General features: G+C 38.8%; 2 protein-coding genes across 2 annotated transcripts in view; both read left to right on the forward strand.

The window, feature by feature from the left end:
• Positions 1 to 3,458: 3,458 nt before the first annotated feature.
• On the forward strand, positions 3,459 to 9,026 carry LOC6042845 (mucin-2). Its single transcript, XM_001853548.2, has 2 exons — positions 3,459 to 3,747; positions 7,679 to 9,026. The coding sequence occupies exons 1-2, from the start codon at positions 3,745 to 3,747 to the stop codon at positions 8,804 to 8,806; spliced, it is 1,131 nt and encodes a 376-aa protein (XP_001853598.2). The 5' UTR covers positions 3,459 to 3,744; the 3' UTR covers positions 8,807 to 9,026.
• A 2,502-nt stretch (positions 9,027 to 11,528) lies between these two features.
• Positions 11,529 to 20,531, forward strand: part of LOC6042844 (cadherin-23) — a 28,631-nt gene continuing 19,628 nt past the window's right edge. The window contains exon 1 of the mRNA XM_001853545.2: positions 11,529 to 12,555. Within this exon, the coding sequence (XP_001853595.2) occupies positions 12,339 to 12,555 (217 nt within the window). The 5' untranslated portion in view covers positions 11,529 to 12,338. The remainder of the gene's footprint in view (positions 12,556 to 20,531) is intronic.

Raw genomic sequence — 20,531 nt, forward strand, 5'->3', positions numbered from 1 at the left:
TCGTAAGAAAAAAGTGTTCCGAATTTGTGGATTTCAAGGGTCAATGTAATTCTTCAAAAACTTCATATAAAAGTAAAAATTTGCAGATGTTCAATACAGCATTCGAAAGATCGCAAGAAAAGCTTTCAAATAAAGGTAAAAACGAATCATTAAGTTCAATTATCGATTTGCTATGTTTTTTTGAACATTGGCCAATCTGGAAACCGTTCCGAATATGTGGGATGACTGTACACAAAGAATTTTAGAGCGCCCGCCGCGGGATTCGAACCGCAATCATGAAAATAATATGCTCCCTTTTCGAAAAATTCTGCTTGCAAAATGTATCAGATATCTTTAGAAACGTTAACCTATTCCATCAGGGCCTGAATAAAATTAGCTTTTTATAGTTTCAATTTGATCAATAGATGCCAATACGTAATACGGGTTTCATTGATACATAATCTGATTAGAGAGTTAAGCATACTAAACCAGTTTACAACAGCCATTCAAAGAAAACGCCACACGTGCCACAAACGCTGCTGGCGCTGCCAAAAACCAGTGGAAATACGACGAAATAGCAGCATCTAAAAACTAATATCCGAAAATCGTTAGTTGACTCAACGAAACCAATGAAGACACGTCGATTCGCAAGGACCAAATTAGCATTTAGTTCAATTAGTACGAGCACGATAACTAAGCGCGAAAAACGCTGTTTGTAGGAACCTCGTCAATGTTTAGGATCCGCATGACGACGTTTCGATTGAAGATGCACTCGCCAAGAATGTGCCAAAAAATCGACGGCCAAAACTTGTCCACGCAAGTGGTCAGTTTCAATTCTCGATCATCTGATCTGTTTTCAAGTGGCCATGAATCAAGCGGTTCGTGAAATTCCAAAATTTCGCCTAGTCAGAGCGTTTAGCCCCGACTCACGGCGTGGAATATATTAAAGTTGGCCAACAGCAACGGCCTGAACCTTATCACTCCGCACTAATATGGGATCAACCGTGGTTCACGAAAATTCGCGCGCGACGTATCGGTCAGAAGCTTTTTGGCCCGAGGAGGGGGACTCTTATGTTTGTGTACGTTCACAAATACCTGCTTGTTTGGCAGCTCTGAGCTTTTTGTCAATAGTGCCCTCCTGCTGAAGAAGACATTGCGGAAGGTGGGCGATTCTCACCAACATTCTCACATGGGAGGAAAATCACACAAGAGCCGACAGTTGCCTGGCTGCGGCGTCGTCGGCATGGAAACGCGCGTGGATGCTGATTGGATACTTTTCTTTTGCATTAGGAGTATTGTTTTCGTATTTATTTTAAGGATCAATCAAATCAAATTATTCGCTCTACAGCATTGTCCTGGCGTTTTCGATTGCGAGATTCCTACTCGTAACTAGGTGTCCGAATGCTTGATTGTTGAGGCAATTGCAAACCTCTTTTTACACCTTAGCTTCCTTCCACCCAAGGATTCGAACTGACGACCTTTGGATTGTTAGTCCAACTGCCTACCAGCGACTCCACCGAGGCAGGACCCAGGGAGACGACTCCTACACCTGGATTGAACTAACGACCTAAACTTCTAGGTTAGACTGGGGCCAACATTTACTTCCCCATCCGACGGAAGGCGTGATCAGACAATTTTTGTCTCGAAAAATGCCACCGGGACCTTCTGGGATCGAATCCAGGCCGACTGGGTAATAGGCAACCGCGCTACACCACGGGTCCCGGCAATTCTGTTCTGTTATTTTCGCAGACTTTGGATTAAAAATATCACCTCAAGCACTTTTAATGTCAAAAATTTAAAAAAAAAAACTTCATCATCCCGGTACGAGAATCGAACTCACGACCTCTGGATTGGAAACCCAGCACGCCGCTAGTCGAAACCCATCCCCTACCGGTCAGTATTCCCAGTGAGCATATTCACTCTTTTAAGGGATCTGACTTTGCCGAGCCAGACAGGAATCGAACCCATCACCTTCCGCTTACAAGGCGAAACCAGTAACCTCACGGCCACGGAAGCTCGGCTAGTCATTAAACCAATCTGAGTGTTTCGTAGCAGATTCGAAAAAACACTCGATTTTTTTCCAAAATAACCGTTACCGATCAGTTTAATGTTGAATTTATTGAAAAAAAAGTTTTTTCAAATGTTTAAAATAAGTTCCATTATTGTAAATTAGTTAAAAAATATGTTTAATCAGCTGAGAACAACAATTTTGTTTTTATGACATTGTTGATTCTGCCATAAGATTGAGAGACTTTTTTCAGAGATGCACGAAAATGAATACTATTTCGACATTGTCGTGCTATCTTTTTGCACGTCGCATTTTGACGTTCCGAGAAAAATGTTTGATCTTGAAAACCCTAAAACTAGAGCACTCAATGGAAAAGGGTAATTCTTTACCAACTCACACGATTTGCGTGAAACATTGTCCTAAGGAGTAACTTTTGTCCCTGATCACGAATCCGAGATCCGTTTTTTATATCTCGTGACGGAGAAACGCCACGACCCCTTTCATGTTTGAACATGCGAAAAAAGAGGTGTTTTTCAATAATTTGCAGCCTGAAACGGTGATGAGATAGAAATTTGCCGTCAAAGGGACTTTTATGTAAAATTAGACCCCCGATTTAATGGCGTACTCAGAATTCCGAAAAAAACGTATTTTAAAAAGTTTAAAAAAATTCTCCCATTTTCCGTTTGTTAACTGTAAAAAAATTTGGAACATGTCATTTTAAGGGAAATTTAATGTACTTTTCGAATCTACATTGAAAGGTCATTTTTTCATTTTGAACAAAATTTTTCATTTTAAAGTTTCATGTTTTTTCTAACTTTGCTGGGTTTTAGAGTGGAATAATGTTCCACACAGCTGTAGAGCAGACAATTACAAAAAATGATGCATAAACATAAGGGGTTTGCTTGGAAACATCATGAGTCATCGAGATTTTACGAAAAAAAAGTTTTGAAAAAGTTACTTTTTACGACCAACATCTTGTCAACCCTTCCCTCCCCTCTAAAAGCATACGTACTTTATGGATGACGCCTGAGGTAATAAAAATGTCTTTATTTCATTTTATACGCATTATACAGTGTAATCTTCATAGTTTACAATCGAATTTACAAGTTTTTTTCGCAGAAAATTTAAATTTTATTCAACACTCTTTTTGCCCCCTTTTTTATGGACAGTTCAATAACCTAAATTAAATACAAAGTATTTTAGAGTGATGATCAAATTTCTTTCAACGTAAGGTTAAGCCTTCCCCTCAACTAAATAATGATTTTCTAGTGATTTAAAAGACCCTGCAAAGTGAATCAATCTCACACTGGCTTAAGCCGACGCTCACAGATGATGACGATGATGGAGATGTCCAGTCCCAACAGAGCATCATCTCGTATGTCTTGGGCTAAAACTGCTGTCTTCTCTGTAGTTGGCGCAGCTCCGTGATGCTTCTTGACCAATTAGATATAAATAAGACCACCGGTCATAACGAGCAACTTAGTTCGCCGGTGACAGTTGGGTAGAATTCTTCAGTTCGGTGTCGAGTTCCGATAGTGGGCGGCCAGAGCGGGGGTGTTTCGCAGTCTAGTGATATTCGCGGGTCTTCGCGAGAAGAAAAAAAAAACACTTGCAGCAGGTGGAACAAGAAAGCAAAAGTGTGATAAAACGTGGTTATTCAATTGCGTAATTGCGAGCGTCCTTGGACTGAAAGTGAATCCGCAATCGAACGAGAAGTGAAACCCAAGAACTAGAACATCCAGCAGCGGTGTGCAACGATGGTGAGTGGAAGTGTGAACTGGGTATCGTGTTCTGTTAGGATCTATCGGAAGGCACATGGTGGCACATGGAAAATGAGAAACTTTGTGGGATCTAGTGTTACAGAGAAGATCACGTGTTGAATTTCGTAACGTTCGATCGTTCTTGGAATTAAGTTTGAATGTTCGGTATTCGAAGATAACTCAAAGAAGCTGTAATGCGAACTATAGCAAATTCGACATTTTTAAGTTGATGTCAGTAATCGCTTTAGTTTCATCTAGGTATGATAAATGTGGACTCCCTGAACATGCTCCAATCGACAGAATTAAGTTTTAGTGAATTCTCTGCCAATAATTAAAATTGGAAATTCCGGGTATAAATGCTATGGAATTATCTTTAGCAACCATGCGCACCCACGTTAATCTATGACAATAATATGGGGGTTCGCATGGATGCTTAACATAGCATTTATAACCAAATTTGCAAAACTATGTATTGGCAGGGAATCGCCTTAAATTAAATGCTGTCGATTAGAGCGCATTTGGGGAGCCCAAATCTATCATACAGGTCATTTAAAAAATTACAGGCCATTTAAAATGCAATTTTTGTCTGCTGTACGTTATTTTGCAATCTTAAGTTTTCAATAAATTTAATTTTGTATTCAAAAAAAACTTTACGGTACTTTATATCGGATTTTTACAACAAAAAAAAGCTAAATATGATTTTAAACGCAAGAAAATGCATTTATAGTAGTTTTCAATTCACAAAAATTCTATTTCAGCTCAAATATTAAAATTTTGTTTTTGCCACAAAATGTTTTTTGCTCCATGATTTTTCGGCAGAGGAAAGAGCTGTAAATTAAAAATGTTACAATGACCTAAATTTGAATTAAATTTTAATAAATCGCAAAATAAATATTTTCAACGAAAGGTCAACAAATTTCACTAAAAACAGTCATTCTAGAATATTTATTACTGCACAGTAGCCATTCCCATTTTGACATCATGTCGAGGAATTTTGGGTCTCCCTTCTTAGACAAGAAAAAATAATAAAATACCTTCTCGCACCTTCCCCTCTTCAATTTACTTAAAAAAGTCTATTTGAACAAATTTTCTAAAACCGCTTGGAATCAATACATAAACTGTTTCAATCAGGTGTGTATTTTTTTCAAACGATAGGTTTTTATCCATAGATTAAAATGCACTATCGATATTGGACTTCAAATGAAGTTTTCGGTCTCTCCCAGGTGGATTTATGTATTTTACTGAAACTTTGTTCAGACCGAAAAAAAAACATTAGACATAAAAAGTTCTGTGAGTAAAATATCGATCAAAGTGGAACGAAACCCGAGAAAGCATGACCGAACTTGCAAGCGATTTAAATTGCAGCTATTTAAACACGCAAATAACATTCCAAATGGGCATATCTCTAGATTCAGATTCAGCGGCCAACATTACTATAAGAAACATTTTGTATCACATGATTTATGGCCGAATACTATTATCCGAAAAACTATCCAATCCGTAACATTTTTATGTTTAAATCTATTTTGGGTTCATCAAATCATTTAGCCAAATAATTCTCAATTCCTAAATTAAGTGAGCATTTTTTGAAAAAAGTTAAAAAAAGTGATTTTTTCGACATAAATACGCCTGGGACAGACCGAAAACTGCAATTTTTTGTTCCAATATCAATAGTGCATCTTAATCTACGGATAAAACCAATCATTTGAAAAAAATACACATTGAAACAGTTTTTGTATTGATTCCAATCAAAGAGGGGGTGCAAGAAAGTATTTTATTATTATTTTCCTGCCTATGAAAACATTGTTCCTAACATCATGATCTATCATTTAAGAAGTGAGCATTCAAAATTCCTCGACATGACCTCAAAATGGGACAGGCTACTGCACAAGGATTGCAAAAAGTAAGATACCTTCATTATCCTCATTTGTCTTTGAGAAAACTATACTGTTTCCAAAAGATTGCCAAAACTAATGGAGAATACCCTAAAAATATGCCGTTTATCAGCAAAACTAAAATTGAAGCTAATCATTTCTTTAGCCAATTAAAAAAAGTTAACAAATATTCCATTTCAGTTTAACGTAAAGCATTTTCAAGCGATACAAAAAAAGATTTTTACCCATGATTCCTAAATAATGCAGTAATCTCTTCTGCATGAAGTCACTAAAAGCAAATCTAACCTTAACCCTTCACGATGTAATCAACCTTGCCCCTGGATTTGTACCTCGAGTTCCACTGAAGAATGAAGTGAACAAAACTCATTCAGCTAGATATGGTAACGAACGGCAATAATTTGTCACTCTTCACACCCACATCACGCCCCGGGTGATGAGTTCCGTCGAAGAAGCTGTGAAAATCCCCCCTTAATGGCCATTTCAACTCAATATCGCAGCTCGCTGGTCGAATCATGATGTGTGTTTCTAAGTAGATGATCACGTTCAAACAATGTAGGCAGAGGTGCAGTTCTAAGCAGAAATCTGAGAAATTAGCGACATTCATCTTGCGTACCCCGGATGTCTCATCGAGAACCAGGTTTAATCTGATGATCTGATTAGGATGAGCAGGATCTGGTAATCTTGCGGTGCGTGGGGGTACCGCAAAGCTGTTTGCAATCAATCACATTGGTGATATTAACGTTGATGAGTCAGTTTTACAATACACAAGGAAATACTGATGGAGTATTATTTCTGGGATGTTCATGATATTCAAACAACTTAAAGTCAAATTAATAATGACACCAATATTTAAACCCTGGCATTTCGAATAACCAAAATTTCAAAATCTTTAAATGCGTGTTGATTTATAATAAATAGTTTGAATTAAAAGTCAGTTAACAACTGTGATGATTCTTTCTCCTGAATATTATTTTAATAAATATCTGAATAACGCTGCTTCAAACTATTCAAAGTCTAAATATCGTTATGTTATCATTTTGAGCATTAATGAACCAGTTTTTTCCGACTTTTTTAATTCTTTCAAAATAAAAAAAAATTTATCCATAAAAATAATTCAAAAGTATCTTTTCTAAATAATTTACATTTCAAAATCAAAACCTAAAAATTAAACAGGTTAAAGTATCTTGAATTGGAAAAACGATATTTCATTCAAAGAATAGGAAAAAACATAAAATGACTTTGTATCAGATTTCTTAAACACCACAAAAACAGACTGTTTTCAATTCACAATAAGGCCGATGCAAATATTCAAAAAAGTTTTTGTCCCTCGGCCCTGGCCGAGGTCAAGGGGGGGGGGCAAAAAAATAAAAAAAAATGAAAATTTAAATAACAAGCCATAGTCTTCACATTTAAATGAAAAAAGTGTTTTAAAATGCATTTTACACTAGTTCAGTTGTTTTGCAATCATTAGTTTTCAAAAAATAAAAGATCTGACAAAAACAAAAATTTTATCGAAAAAAAAGATTTTGCATAGAAAATTTTCAAAAAATCTTGAGATTTTTTAATAAACCCAAACATGCTAAAAATGATTTTAAACGCAGGAGAATGTATTTTAATTTGATTTCAGCTGGTTGCACTTGAATTTTCATTGAAATTTTGAAGTTTATTGTAAAAATATTTTTTTTGCCCCCTGATTTTTCGGGCCAATTTTAAAGGGGGGGGGGGGGTGACAAAAACTTTTAAAAATATTTGTACCAGCCTAATAACGTCATCACGATCCGCAAAAAAGCCACTCAAAACTAGTTCCACAAAAACAGCAACCATTAAAATTTCGCGATGCAACATCTTGTTCGGATCGATTACAAAATCCGCTCGATTCTCGTCCGGCTGATATTTGCCCAAATTCAAATGAAATGGTATACTTGAGAACCATGACCTTCGAATACATTTGCCTGCGTCCAGTAGCGCGCTAGGAGTGTGCATATTTGTCGACTACATTTTTCGCTAATGTTTATTTTTTCAATTTACACTTGCAGAAATTCGCGATACTACTGGTGGCGGCACTAGCTGTCGTTGCTCGGGCCGAGCAATTCTCGGGATATTTTTACCCGAAACCGAGCTGTGCCTTCAACCCTGCTCAAACGGTTTACGTAACGCAAACCGTTACCGACTACAACACCTACACGGAGACTGTCCAGGGACAGTACCAGCGCGATGAGCAGACCATCACCGAGTACTCCTCGATTTACATCACGTCCGCGTACACCCAAACCGTTCCGGTGTACCAAACTTTGACCCAAACCAACACGTTCACTGTGACGGCTCCGGCTCAACCACCACGTGTCGAGTACCGTACGATCACCCAGCCACCAATCGTTTCCACGTACACCACCACGCTCATCCAAGCTACTCCGGTCATCCAAACCGTCCGCGATGTCAGCACCGTTACGCTTCCGCCACAAGTCCTGCCAGCGCAAACCATCTACAACACAGTGACACTTCCGGCAGTCACCCGAACTTCAACCTATCTTCAAACTACCACCGTCCCGGTCGTACAAACCGTCCGAGATGTCGTTACCATCACGGCACCACCAGTAACTCTTCCGCCACAGGTCGTCTACTCGACAGTCCAGCTCCCAGCCCAGTACATCACAACGACCTCCTACATCACCACCACCACACCAGTTGTCCAGACCATCCGTGACACGATCACCATCCCACCGGTAACGCTGCCCGCTCAAACCCAATACCAGACCATCACCCAGCCTCCGGTGACCGTGGTTTCGACCGTCATCAACGCAACTCCAACGCCAGTCTACCGAACCATCACCAACACCCAAACCGTCACCCTGCCAGCTCCTCCAGCCCAGTACCAGACCATTTACTCGACCGTAACCCTTCCACCCCAAATTCAAACGGTCAACAACGTTGCCACCACGACCCTGCGTGATGTTCAGTACATTACCAGGACGATCACCAACACGCAGCCCGGAATCCAGCTGGACGCCCAGACCATCTATTCTACCATAACGCTGCCGGCGGTCACGAAAACGTTCTGTGGTCCGGAGAACACCTACCTGCCCGCTGCCGAAGGACGAGGATTCAACGGATTCGGGGGATTCAGTGGCTTCGGGGGACAGCAGAGGTTCAACAGATTGTACTAAATAAATCAAATTTGTTTCGTGAAGCCCTCAGGCCTTGCCAGGTTATACCAGGAATCTGCACTAACGCTTGTTTGTAGATAGACACGTTTCGAAAAAAAAAACAAACTGCCAGTACCACTCATGTTTTGTAAATATTAAATGTAGGAAGCTTTACATACGCGTAGTAAAGCTTGCCTTTTTGTAAGAATCATGAACGAATAATATACTAGATCGAACAAAACCTCCTGTGTCATACTTATTGAGAACTATGCCAAGAACTTCAATGCTTCACAAAAACCATTTGATACACGGAGGAAAAAGTGTTTCCAAAATCGTGAACAAGCGTTCATGAAAATGGGCACCACGAACAAAGTGTTCAAATTTCATAGTACTTTTTTTTCAAAATCGTACCATGGGATATGAGCACTTTGTTCGAGGTTCTCATTTTCATGAACGCTTGTTCACGATTTTGGGAACTCTTTTTTCTACGTGTAGACCATCCTCAAAACAAAAAAGTTTAGCAGATGCTACATATTTTGCTCATTCTACCAACACAATAGAAAATCAGCTAAATCACATTAAAACTAAACATCACTCAAAACACCAACCCATCAAAGCACTTTCCACATCAATTAATAAAACTTAACTCATTCGCAAAACAAGCTTCCAACAGACATTGTTCACTCATCCAAAAACTGTCGCAAAAGACTTTAACGCGTCCATCAAAAGGTGACGAACCTTTTCTTGGGCTTACGAAAACTTCGTGATGACGAGACAAAAAGAACCTCGCGCCTGTTAAGATGATTATTATTTTTTAAACACATTCCCACGCATTTTGGGCTGCCCTACGAGCGACAAGTTCACAGAGCAATAATTGGAACATTTTAAACCGCGTGGACCCAGCATAAAGTGCAGCAAAATGGCACTCGGTTAAACACAATTATACACGCTAATAACACCATGAATCGAAAAAAAATTCTACGGTAGAACAATCAGCACTCGGATGCAGGGTTGTTTCCAGTTTAACGCTTAATTAGATGCAGATCGCAGCGGTGGACCAAAAAGTGTAAACCAATTCATCACCAAATTCATGAAAATTCTTGAGCTTTTAGGCAAATTGGATGGTAAGCATCTTTGCGTATAATCTTAATGGATAGTTAATAACTTAGTCACGACCTCTAAGTTTTCTATATAGTTTGCATTCGTAAATTCGTATATTTAAAACACTGTATTTAATCAATTCTATGCTAGACCACATGTAAGTAGAATTAGCTTCAAAACACAGTTTCTTCAATCCACGAAATGTAAAATAACAAAATGAAAATATTACGAAATCGGCGTGATCTTGTCGCATGTGGCTTTTTGACGTTCTGAGAAAACGCGTTTTAATGTTTTTAAACCTTAAATAAACAAAAAATAGAACATGCAATGTAAACAATAACAATTTCGTTTTGTTTGGTTGACAATTCTATGCATTGTCCCGAAGTTTGGTTGAATTTGGTTGCCGGAGTTCTGAGTTATAAAAGTTATAAATGTTCACAGTAGTCGGGCATGGATGTGTGTCAGACGCGTTCGGACTAAAATCCCTTTGGCCAGTTGTCGCATTGAGGCATTGAGGCATTTAAAGTTGCACAACATGGCGTCCTTAACTTAATTTGACCAAAAGTCGACGTGTAACAAGATAGCATAAACACGACGAAATCATAAGTTTAGGGAATTTAGATAATTAATTCAGAGTTCCACGAGAACCATGATAAACGAACATCTCACGTAACGGATAAAAGAGGCTAACGAAACGAAACTGGTTTGAAATCGCCTGTAATTATGCAACCGAAAAACGGGTGGTAACGCTATTAGGGGGTGTTCTTTAATTATGTAACTCAAAAATTTTGATTTTCAGGAAACTTCCTCGCTTTTGTTGTCAAAAATAAGACACAAAAAAAACAAATAAATTTAATTTAAGAAATGGTTATAATTTTTCACTTAAAATGTTAGAACAAAGGATTAAAATAATTCAATATAATTCAATATAATTTTTTGAGTTTTTGATTTTTTTAATGATTTCTGAGTGATTTGCCCAAACTGTGTGGAATCCCAAGAACATCCAAAGACTTCCTGGACTTTTGCTTTTTGGGTGTTTTTTAATACCTCTAACTCAACGACATCCAAAAAGCAAAAACTGTTAATTTGGTTTATTGGACCTTTTAAAAAAAAACTCCAGAAGTGCATTTTGGTTTGACCACGTGTCATATCAGGATATCCTTGAGCACGCCACGTGCCAGAATAAAACTCATTAAATAAGGCTGTGTTATCTTAAACTAAAAAAATGTTGTAAAATTATCAGCAAACAAAGTATTTATAAAAATTTCATTCAATCGTTCTATCTAACAAGCCATAAACAAATCACACTCACGTGTTTGCAGCATCCACTGACTCAGTTCAACGACGCGAGAATGAGATACCTTTGGAAAACTCCGCTCAACGCTCAACATGCGATCGCAGAGATCGATTCACTCCGGGCCACTATCAACACCACCGGGCTCAACTCGAACTCCACCGTTGAACCATCTCAAACATCCACAATTCGGCACGTTTTGTCGCGCCGCGCAGACCAAAACAAAACAACACTCAAGTTTACATTAACGCTGCGAGCAAAGTTTACCTGTTGGATTCTCTCGCGCAAGCCGCTCACACTCACCTTAAGTCAGCCTGGCCGTCCACGACCGGAGTCAATCCGTGAGAAACCTTTACCGCGATAAGACGTGTCTGTGCCGGTTAGTTCGGGGTTCGTGGTCTTTGGTCGCGTTCAACAGCTTCAAGGGAGTGCAGAAGAAAACGCTGCCCAGAAGAGAAAGAAAAGAAAGATTTTTTTTCTCGTGTTACGACTTGGTCGCCGTATTCGTCGTCTTGTACGTGGGTTCCTCACGGAACCAATCGACAGAGATGTGGTGAAGAGGGCAAGTCTCGAAGCTTTCTTTGGGGTCTTTAGGCAGCTGTGAAGGAATGTGTTTGAGGTATTTCGTGCTGGCCTGAATTGGTTGCGGATTTTGGTCACTTTCTACAGGACGGCTGAGCGTCCTTGATCCTGATTTCGTGATGTGTGGTGTGTACAACTTGTCATTCAGCTGGAAAGTGTCAAGTGATGATCTCAGTTGAGACGTGGTGATTCAAAGGTCTCGAATCCGTGTTCAAAAGCTGCAAAAAAGAAGATTGTGCAACGTAAACTGGTGTCCGAGATTTTGCGTTCGTGTTGGTGTCCAAGAGAGTCACTTCGTCGTACAGCTCTGGTCAATGGCAGGGGGTTGTAAGAAAACGCTCAACCAGCAGCACTAGGCATACACAAAAAAAATGGCTTAGGAGAGGTCACCCTGGGTTAGCCAGCTCGATTTCCTCTCACCGTGCATGAAAGTGTCCCCTGGTGTTTGTGTGTATGTGACGGTGTATTGATCACCATTTGTTTGAGAAACGACGTTTGAAGGAAACCGCACAACCAGCAAGTAGTGAATAAACCATCGTCGGAAGCCACAGCATCCGCTAAGCCACTTTGCAAGTAATGGCGGCAGTACGGCTGAAAGAAACGACGACTCCGAGGAGGATGTCGATCGGACAACTGGTTTCGGCGACCGTACTCTGCACGTTGATTCTAGTGGCGTGCGTTGAATGTCAGATCATCAACCGAACGCCGCACTTTATCCCCAGCTCCGGCGACATGTCTCGGTTCAGTCTACCGGAGAACACTCCAGTCGGTAGCGTCGTGTACCAGCTGAGAGGTGAGTTCACTTTTGGTTTCACCCTAACCCCTTACACCTGCAACTTACGCACACAAACCCTGCCATTCAGCAGGTTCGTTCGTTTCGGTTCGATTCCTTTCGCGCAAGAAGGCTAGCAAGTTATTCATCCGCTTCTTTCCTTCTAGCTCCGGTTTTTCAACTTTTGCTTCCCACATATAAGGAGGGAACTTCTTCTTCCTCTGTTTCTCCTCGAGAGCAAGAGCCACTTTTGCGCCACCACTGAGTAGAGCTCTTTCGGCTATGGTCCGCTGAGTACCGACCTTCGGAAGAGAATAATGTAGTAATGGAACGATTGGAAACAAAGACTCATTGCATTCAATGCACTGCATTCAATTGTGTGCATTCAATTTGTGAGCACTGAACTCGATCCGAGGTCAGTGGAAAATTTCGTCCACTGGAAGATCGCGCCAAATTTGTGCTATCAGATTGTCGAACTGTTGTTGAAAATTGTATCGCTCCGTTGTTTTTTTTTCTAATTTTAGGTATAACCTATCAATACATTTTGTAAATATGACCACTTAAAAATTACACTACATGTCGTCGTTTTCGTACGTGCATTTCGGGCCAAATTGGGTTAAGAACGCCTTTTTGTGTTGTTGACCTTCACAGATCCGCAAAATTCGATTTCAATCCGAAGATATTCAATAAAAACCGAAAAACTCAGTCTTGTCAATCTTGTCGTGCTATCTTGACACACCCTGAAGATTGCTGACAGTGCGACAACTGGCCAAATAGATTTCAGGTCAGAACACGTTTGACACACGTACAAGCCCGAATACCGTAAACAATTGTAATTATAATTCAACCAAACAAAACGTGCTTGTTGTTGGTGACATTGTGTGCTCTTTTTGTTTATTCAAGGTCAAGCAGCGACGTGCGACAAGATAGCACGACAGCGTCGAAATGATTTGTTTTCAAGTTAGTTCAGTGTAAATTTCAAGACAAAAACACATTAATTTAAAAAATTATATTATTCGCTCTACAGCATTGCCTTGGCGTCCTCGATTGTGAAATTTCTATTCGAAACTAGTTGTCCGAAGGCTTGATTGTTGAGGCAATTGCAAACCTCTTTTTACACCTTAGCTTCCCTCCACCCCGGGATGCGAACTGAGGACCTTTCGATTGCGAGTCCAACTGCCTACCAGCGACTCCACCGAGGCAGGACCCAGGGAGACGACTCCTACACCTGGACTGAGCTATCGACCTAACCCTTTAGGTTAGACCGGGGCCAAAATTTACTTCCCAATCCGACGGATCAATAAAACTGTAATTCGAATCGAACCAACACGTTAACGAATCTACTTGAAACTACCCTCATAGCTGTACTCAAGATAATCCATTATTCAAATATTACACAAGCTTCTATATGAGACAAGAACTTTCTCACTGAGTACACTGAAATAAAAAAATAGTACCAAATTCCTTTATTCTAGGAATTTTGCCTCTTTTCCTAATTTAGTAATCGGGTTTTTTGGATTACTTAATAAGAAAAGGAGCCAAAGTTCCTAGAATTTAGGATTTTGGTACTATTATTTTTTTACAGTGTAGTATATTCACCTATACACAGTTTTAGATTTCTACTGGAGAACTTTGATAGACATTATTATTTCAAGGATATTGTAATTTTCTAGTTACAAGCCTGCGCAAAAAGTAATTGAACACAAACATGTTTTCTTCATTCAATAATTTGATACATTCAAACCCAGTTTATGGATTTACTCCAAACAGTTTAATTGCCCCAGATATAACTAGCTGATGCTTCATTCAAACCCATTTCCCAATTACTACAATTGGCATCGCAACGATGGTGGTTTAAGCTAATTTGATATTAGAACGAATCAAGAAACGAAATAACACACCAGAGATGCTAGTCGAAACCTTAACGAAGTGATAGAAACTGCAGCGAAAATAAAACCACAAAACCCTCTCCTTGAGAGCTTTGCAGGCCCAAGTGTGGTAGTAGGTAATAATATGACGCAATGGAAAGATTTCATGCTAAACGAAGCGCGTTCACCTGTTTGAAGCTGAAGCGCTTGGGAAATAAACACCACACCACGGTCCGTGCACACAAATTTCCGCACCCTGAAAGGCCACCAAGATGTGAATTTGAGATATTTCGGTGCACTGCACACACGCATATGGTTCAGGTTCAGACGTGGGGTACTTAGCGCGTTCAATTCCACTCTGGTCGGTCCTAACGAAGTTTGAACGAGGTTTTAAGCTAAGTGTCGTTATGGATCGTACCTCTTTGAAAAGTGTTTGAAAAAGAGTCATTTGTAGCAATGGAAATTTTCACACGACCTTAGTTGCCTTTCTCATTGAGCCTGCTCTAAAAATGAACTATTTATAAGAACTTCGTAGACCTACCTTCATGTGTACCTATTGACTAAGGATCACCAAACTGAACAAACGTCTGTATGCATGAATTGTGACCAACAATCAATTCACATAACCGACATTCGACTTTATTTAGGGTCCCATACATCAAGTTCCAAATTGTGTGTAGTTTTGAAAAGTAGTTGAAAAGTTATGCATAACATAAGTTTTTTCATATATCTGGCAACCCTGCCTCAAGTTATGACCACTTATGAGTACACTCAAACCCAGATGGTTTGACACCAACTGTTGTCAAACGAACGGGGTCACTTTTTAGTTTGACACCCCTTTTACACGGAGTTCACACACTCTACCAAACGTTTGATTTGATAGTGTGCGTAAGCGCCGTGTAAAAAGTGACAATTCGTCACTTTTTAGTTTGACTTTGACCAACCAACGGGGTACAAACTAAAAAAGTGTCAAACGAAAAAGTGACCAACCACCGGGGGTTGAGTGTATTTAAGTACTATACCGAGTAGCAAAATGTTTCAGGAGTTCTACAAGAACTCTTCAAGATAGCTACAGCATAGCAGTTTGGACCGTGGCAGAAATATATTCTTTTCAAACCTTCTTCAAGAGTTTGGAAGAGTTTTTGGAGAGAGTTTTATCCTGCCGCCTCCACTGTATGAAAACTTTATCCCGCTTCATCATCCGACCTATCGTTGGTTAGGTTATCAAGAGACCTTCCAAACGAGTCTAAATGTTTGAATATCTGGCAACCCTGCCTCAAGTTATGTATGTAATTAAGAAATTTGTCAGCAGTCAAGTCAAAATGAATGTCAGAACGTCGTCTTCCGACAACAGTTGTCAGACCGAGCCCACTTCTCCATGGATCATGAAATCTCTTTGAACAGATTTATCTCATGACTCACACTTTAAACATATTTCGAGGGAGATTTTCGTAGGTTGTGTGAATATCATCACAACAGAGTTACCAAGCAAGGTGTGAGCTTTGGAGTCAAAGAGGTTCCAATAGGTCGGGAGACGAGCTCTCTGCAAAGGGACCAAGTGGAAACGGTAAGCCCCAGCTGAAGTAGCGGCGGTGATGTTGTTGGATGTTTCCATGCTTTGTTTTGGTTCCGCTCGCTTCCTTGTTTACAATTCAAGTATTTATATTGGATGTTGAGCTCTCTCCATTGGAATTTGAATTCGATATCAGCGCTGAACGGGCTAACAGTTTGATTCGCTTTGATTTTTTTTTTGTCTGAATAACTTCATTTGTACTTAAAACATGGGCAATATGGGTATTCAAACTCATGCCAATCAAGCTCATGTTTTTTTTGTTTAAAGAATAACAGAGCTTTAATTTAAATTAACATTTATTTGGTGATATAATACTAATAAGTACAAATTAGTGAAAAATGATCCTATTCTCAGCACGACATTCAATTGGAATCGCCGATTTCAATTTAAATTCCACATAACAGTTAATTATCTCCCAACAACATGTTCCATTGTTTCAATTCCGAACAACTCGCTCGGTTTTAACTCGAAAAAAAACGTTTTCTAAAATTCCCAAAATAAAACAGCTTCTCACATTGGCAAACAAACAAAGCCGGACGCGTCATCTCCGCCACCAACAACAACAGCCGGTGAGATTTCCCCGCGGTCAAATTTCTCATACCAGAAAGACAAGTTTCATGACCAAAGCCAAGCCAAAGCACCAAAGACTCAAAAGATTCACTTTCACGGATCAAATTTTTGAGGAACCATACGCCAGCCGGCCAGGGTCCATTCACTCGGCACACTCACTCATACCACAAACTTGGTGCTACCAGCAAGCATATTATTTTATGGAGATGAGAAAAGACACGACGAAATTGTGACTTGGGCTGAACGCTGCAGGCCTATGTTGGTCGTTCATCTTTGTTGTTGACCGCGGATAGAGAGAGTGTCTCTTGTTGTGTTATGATGTTCAGTGAATTTCTTGCAATTTGAAGTTAAAAAACTAACTTAATCCACCTATGTGGTTGGAGCCTTCCTCACAACAATGGCTGTACACAAGTTTCATCTATTTTTTAGATCCGGCTTCCAAAAAGTACATCGATATCACTTAAGTGGCCATATCTCGAGACAGGGTTGCCAGATCTTCAATGTTTTGCACTCGTTGGAAAGGTCTTTTGATAACCTAACCAACAATGGGTCGGATGGTGGATCCGGACATAGTTTACATACATTTAAGTGAGATCCGGCTTCAAAAAAGTACATCAATATTACTTAAGTGGCCATATCTCGAGACAGGGTTGCCAGATTTTCAATGTTTTAGACTCGTTGGAAAGGTATTTTGATAACCTAACCAACGTCGGGTCGGATAGTGGAGCCGGACATAGTTTACATACATTTAAGTGAGATCCGGCTTCAAAAAAGTACATCAATATCACTTAAGTGGCCATATCTCGAGACAGGGTTGCCAGATCTTCAATGTTTTGGACTCCTTGGAAAGGTCTTTTGATAACCTAACCAACGATGGGTCGGATGATGGACCCGGACATAGTTTACATACAGTTAAGTGAGATCCAAATATATGTGAAAACACATTTTTATACATAACTTTTGAACTACTTATCGAAACTTCAATCTGTATAAAACTCGATCTATGGGACTCTAAACCAAGTCGAATGCAACAAGTTCGGGTCAAATCGGTTCAGCCAGTGCCGAGAAACATGAGCTAGTTTGTTGGTCACATACATACATACACACACACATACACACACACATATACACACACATACACACACACATACACACACACATACACACAGACATTTGTTCAGTTTTCGATTCTGAGTCGATATGTATACATGAAGGTGGGTCTACGACGTTTTTATACGAAGTTCATTTTTAGAGCAGGATTATAGCCTTACCTCAGTGAGGAAGGCAAATAATCATGGTAAAATGTATTTTGAAGCAAACAAATTTTATAATATTTCGTAACACTAATTTGTTGGTCCAACCCGGTAATGATAAACAAAAAGAAATAACAAAAAATACAAGGAATTAAAAAAGGTCGTCATTTCAAACAGGGGTTAACCAACTTAACAAAATTAGGCAAAATATTAAAAAGCAGTTCAATGATTTTTTTTTTTTAATTTATATTTATTTAAATTTCTTTTCCATGTACATTCATTCAGTTAAAATATTTTTTTGAGTGTCCAATCACAAACGATGACTTTTCACCTCAATTTTAAATACTAGCAACTTTCATTTGTTCATGAAATATTGTAGCTTTCGCTATTCAGTGATTTCAAATGTAGGAGGTCCTACATGTACAAAAGGGAAAAGGGATACCTTAAAACTAACTTATAAACTATATAAAGAGCGGATCAATGCAGCTGAAGACTGCAATGATTTTTGTCGAAATGCATCAATTATCTTATTGGACATAACATCCAAAGTGTCAACTTCGGCTAATTGATGAAGTTCACTGGTGCTGAACCAGGAGGAAGTTTCAGAATCATTTTCAGAATTTTGTTCTGAATCCTCTGAAGTTTTTCTTCCTGGTTAAGCAACAGCTTGTCCAGATCGGCACAGCATAAAGCATGGCAGGTCTGAAAATTTGTTTATAAATTAACAGTTTATTCTTGAGACAAAGTCTAGAATTCCTGTTTATAAGTGGATACAAACATTTAATATATTTGTTACATTTAACCTGGATACTTTCAATGTGATCCTTGTAAGTAAGGTTTTTGTCAAAAGCAAGTCCAAGATATTTCACTTGATCCTCCCACTTTAAATTTACCTCATTCATCTTTATAATGTGATGACTTTTGGTTTAAGAAAATCAGCCCTTGGTTTGTGAGGGAAAATAATAAGTTGAGTTTTGCAGCATTTGGAGTAATTTTCCATTCTTTCAAATAAGAATTGAAAATATCCAAGCTTTTTTGTAATCTTCTTGTGATGACACGAAGGCTTCTGCCTTTGGCGGAGATGCTTGTGTCATCAGCAAAAAGTGATTTCTGACATCCTGGGGGCAAATCAGGCAAGTCAGAAGTAAAAATATTGTATAAAATTGGACCCAAAATGCTTCCTTGAGGGACGCCAGCACGTACAGGTAGTTGATCAGATTTGCTATTCTGATAACATACCTGCAGAGTACGATCCGTCAAATAATTTTGAATAATTTTCACGATATAAATCGGAAAATTAAACCTTTTCAATTTCGCAATCAAACCTTTATGCCAAACACTGTCAAATGCTTTTTCTATGTCTAGAAGAGCAGCGCCAGTAGAATAGCCCTCAGATTTGTTGCTTCGAATTAAATTTGAAACTCTCAACAACTGATGAGTAGTTGAATGCCCAAGGCGAAATCCAAACTGCTCATCAGCGAAAATTGAATTTTCATTAATGTGCGTCATCATTCTATTAAGAATTATTCTTTCGAATAATTTACTAATAGATGAAAGCAAACTAATGGGCCGATAGCTTGAGGCTTCAGCAGGATTTTTATCCGGTTTCAAAATCGGAATTACTTTGGCATTTTTCCAACTACTGGGAAAATATGCCAAATCAAAACATTTGTTGAAATTTTGACCAAGCAACTTAAAGTTGCTTCTGGTAATTTTTAATTAAAATGTAAAAATGCCATCCTCACCAGGGGCTTTCATATTTTTAAATTTTTTGATAATAGATTTTATTTCATTCAGATCCGTATTAAAAACTTCATCTGATGAAAATTCTTGTTCAACAATATTCTGAAATTCTATTGAAATTTGATTTTCAATAGGACTCAAAACATTCAAGTTGAAATTATGAGCACTCTCAAACTGCTGAGCAAGTTTTTGAGCTTTTTCCCCATTAGTTAATAGAATATTATCACCATCTTTTAAAGAAGGGATGGGTTTTGAGGTTTCTTAAGAACCTTTGAAAGTTTCAAAAGGTTTGGAATAAGGTTTAATTTGTTCGACATCTCTTGCGAACTTTTCATTTCGCAGGAGAGTGAATCTGTGGTCAATAACCTTTTGCAAATCTTTTGAATTCGCTTCAGTGCAGGATCACGAGAACGTTGATACTGTCTTCGGCGAACATTTTCAGACGAATCAGAAGCTGAAGATCGTCATCAATAATGGGAGAATCAAATTTGACTTGGACTTTAGGAATAGCAATATTCCTAGCATCCAAAATTGCATTAGTTAAAGATTCCAAGGCTGAATCAATATCAGCTTTGGTTTCTAAAACAAAATCATGATTTAAATTATTCTCAATATGATGCTGATACCTGTCCCAATTAGCTTTGTGGTAATTAAACACAGAACTATTGGGTCTGGTAACTGCTTCATGAGAAAGTGAAAAAGTTACTGGAAGATGATCAGAATCAAAATCAGCATGAGTCACTAAAGGACCACAATACTGACTTTGATTTGTCAACACCAAATCAATTGTTGATGGATTTCTAACAGAAGAAAAGCAAGTTGGCCCATTCGGGTATAAAACCGAATAAAGACCAGAAGTGCAATCTCTGAACAGAATTTTACCATTGGAATTTACTTTTGAATTATTCCAAGATTGGTGTTTGGCATTAAAATCACCGATGATCAAAAATCGAGATCTATGCCGAGTAAGTTTATTCAAATCCCCTTTGA

The sequence above is a fragment of the Culex quinquefasciatus genome, chromosome 3, assembly GCF_015732765.1.
Source record: "Culex quinquefasciatus strain JHB chromosome 3, VPISU_Cqui_1.0_pri_paternal, whole genome shotgun sequence".
NCBI classification, from domain to species: domain Eukaryota; kingdom Metazoa; phylum Arthropoda; class Insecta; order Diptera; family Culicidae; genus Culex; species Culex quinquefasciatus.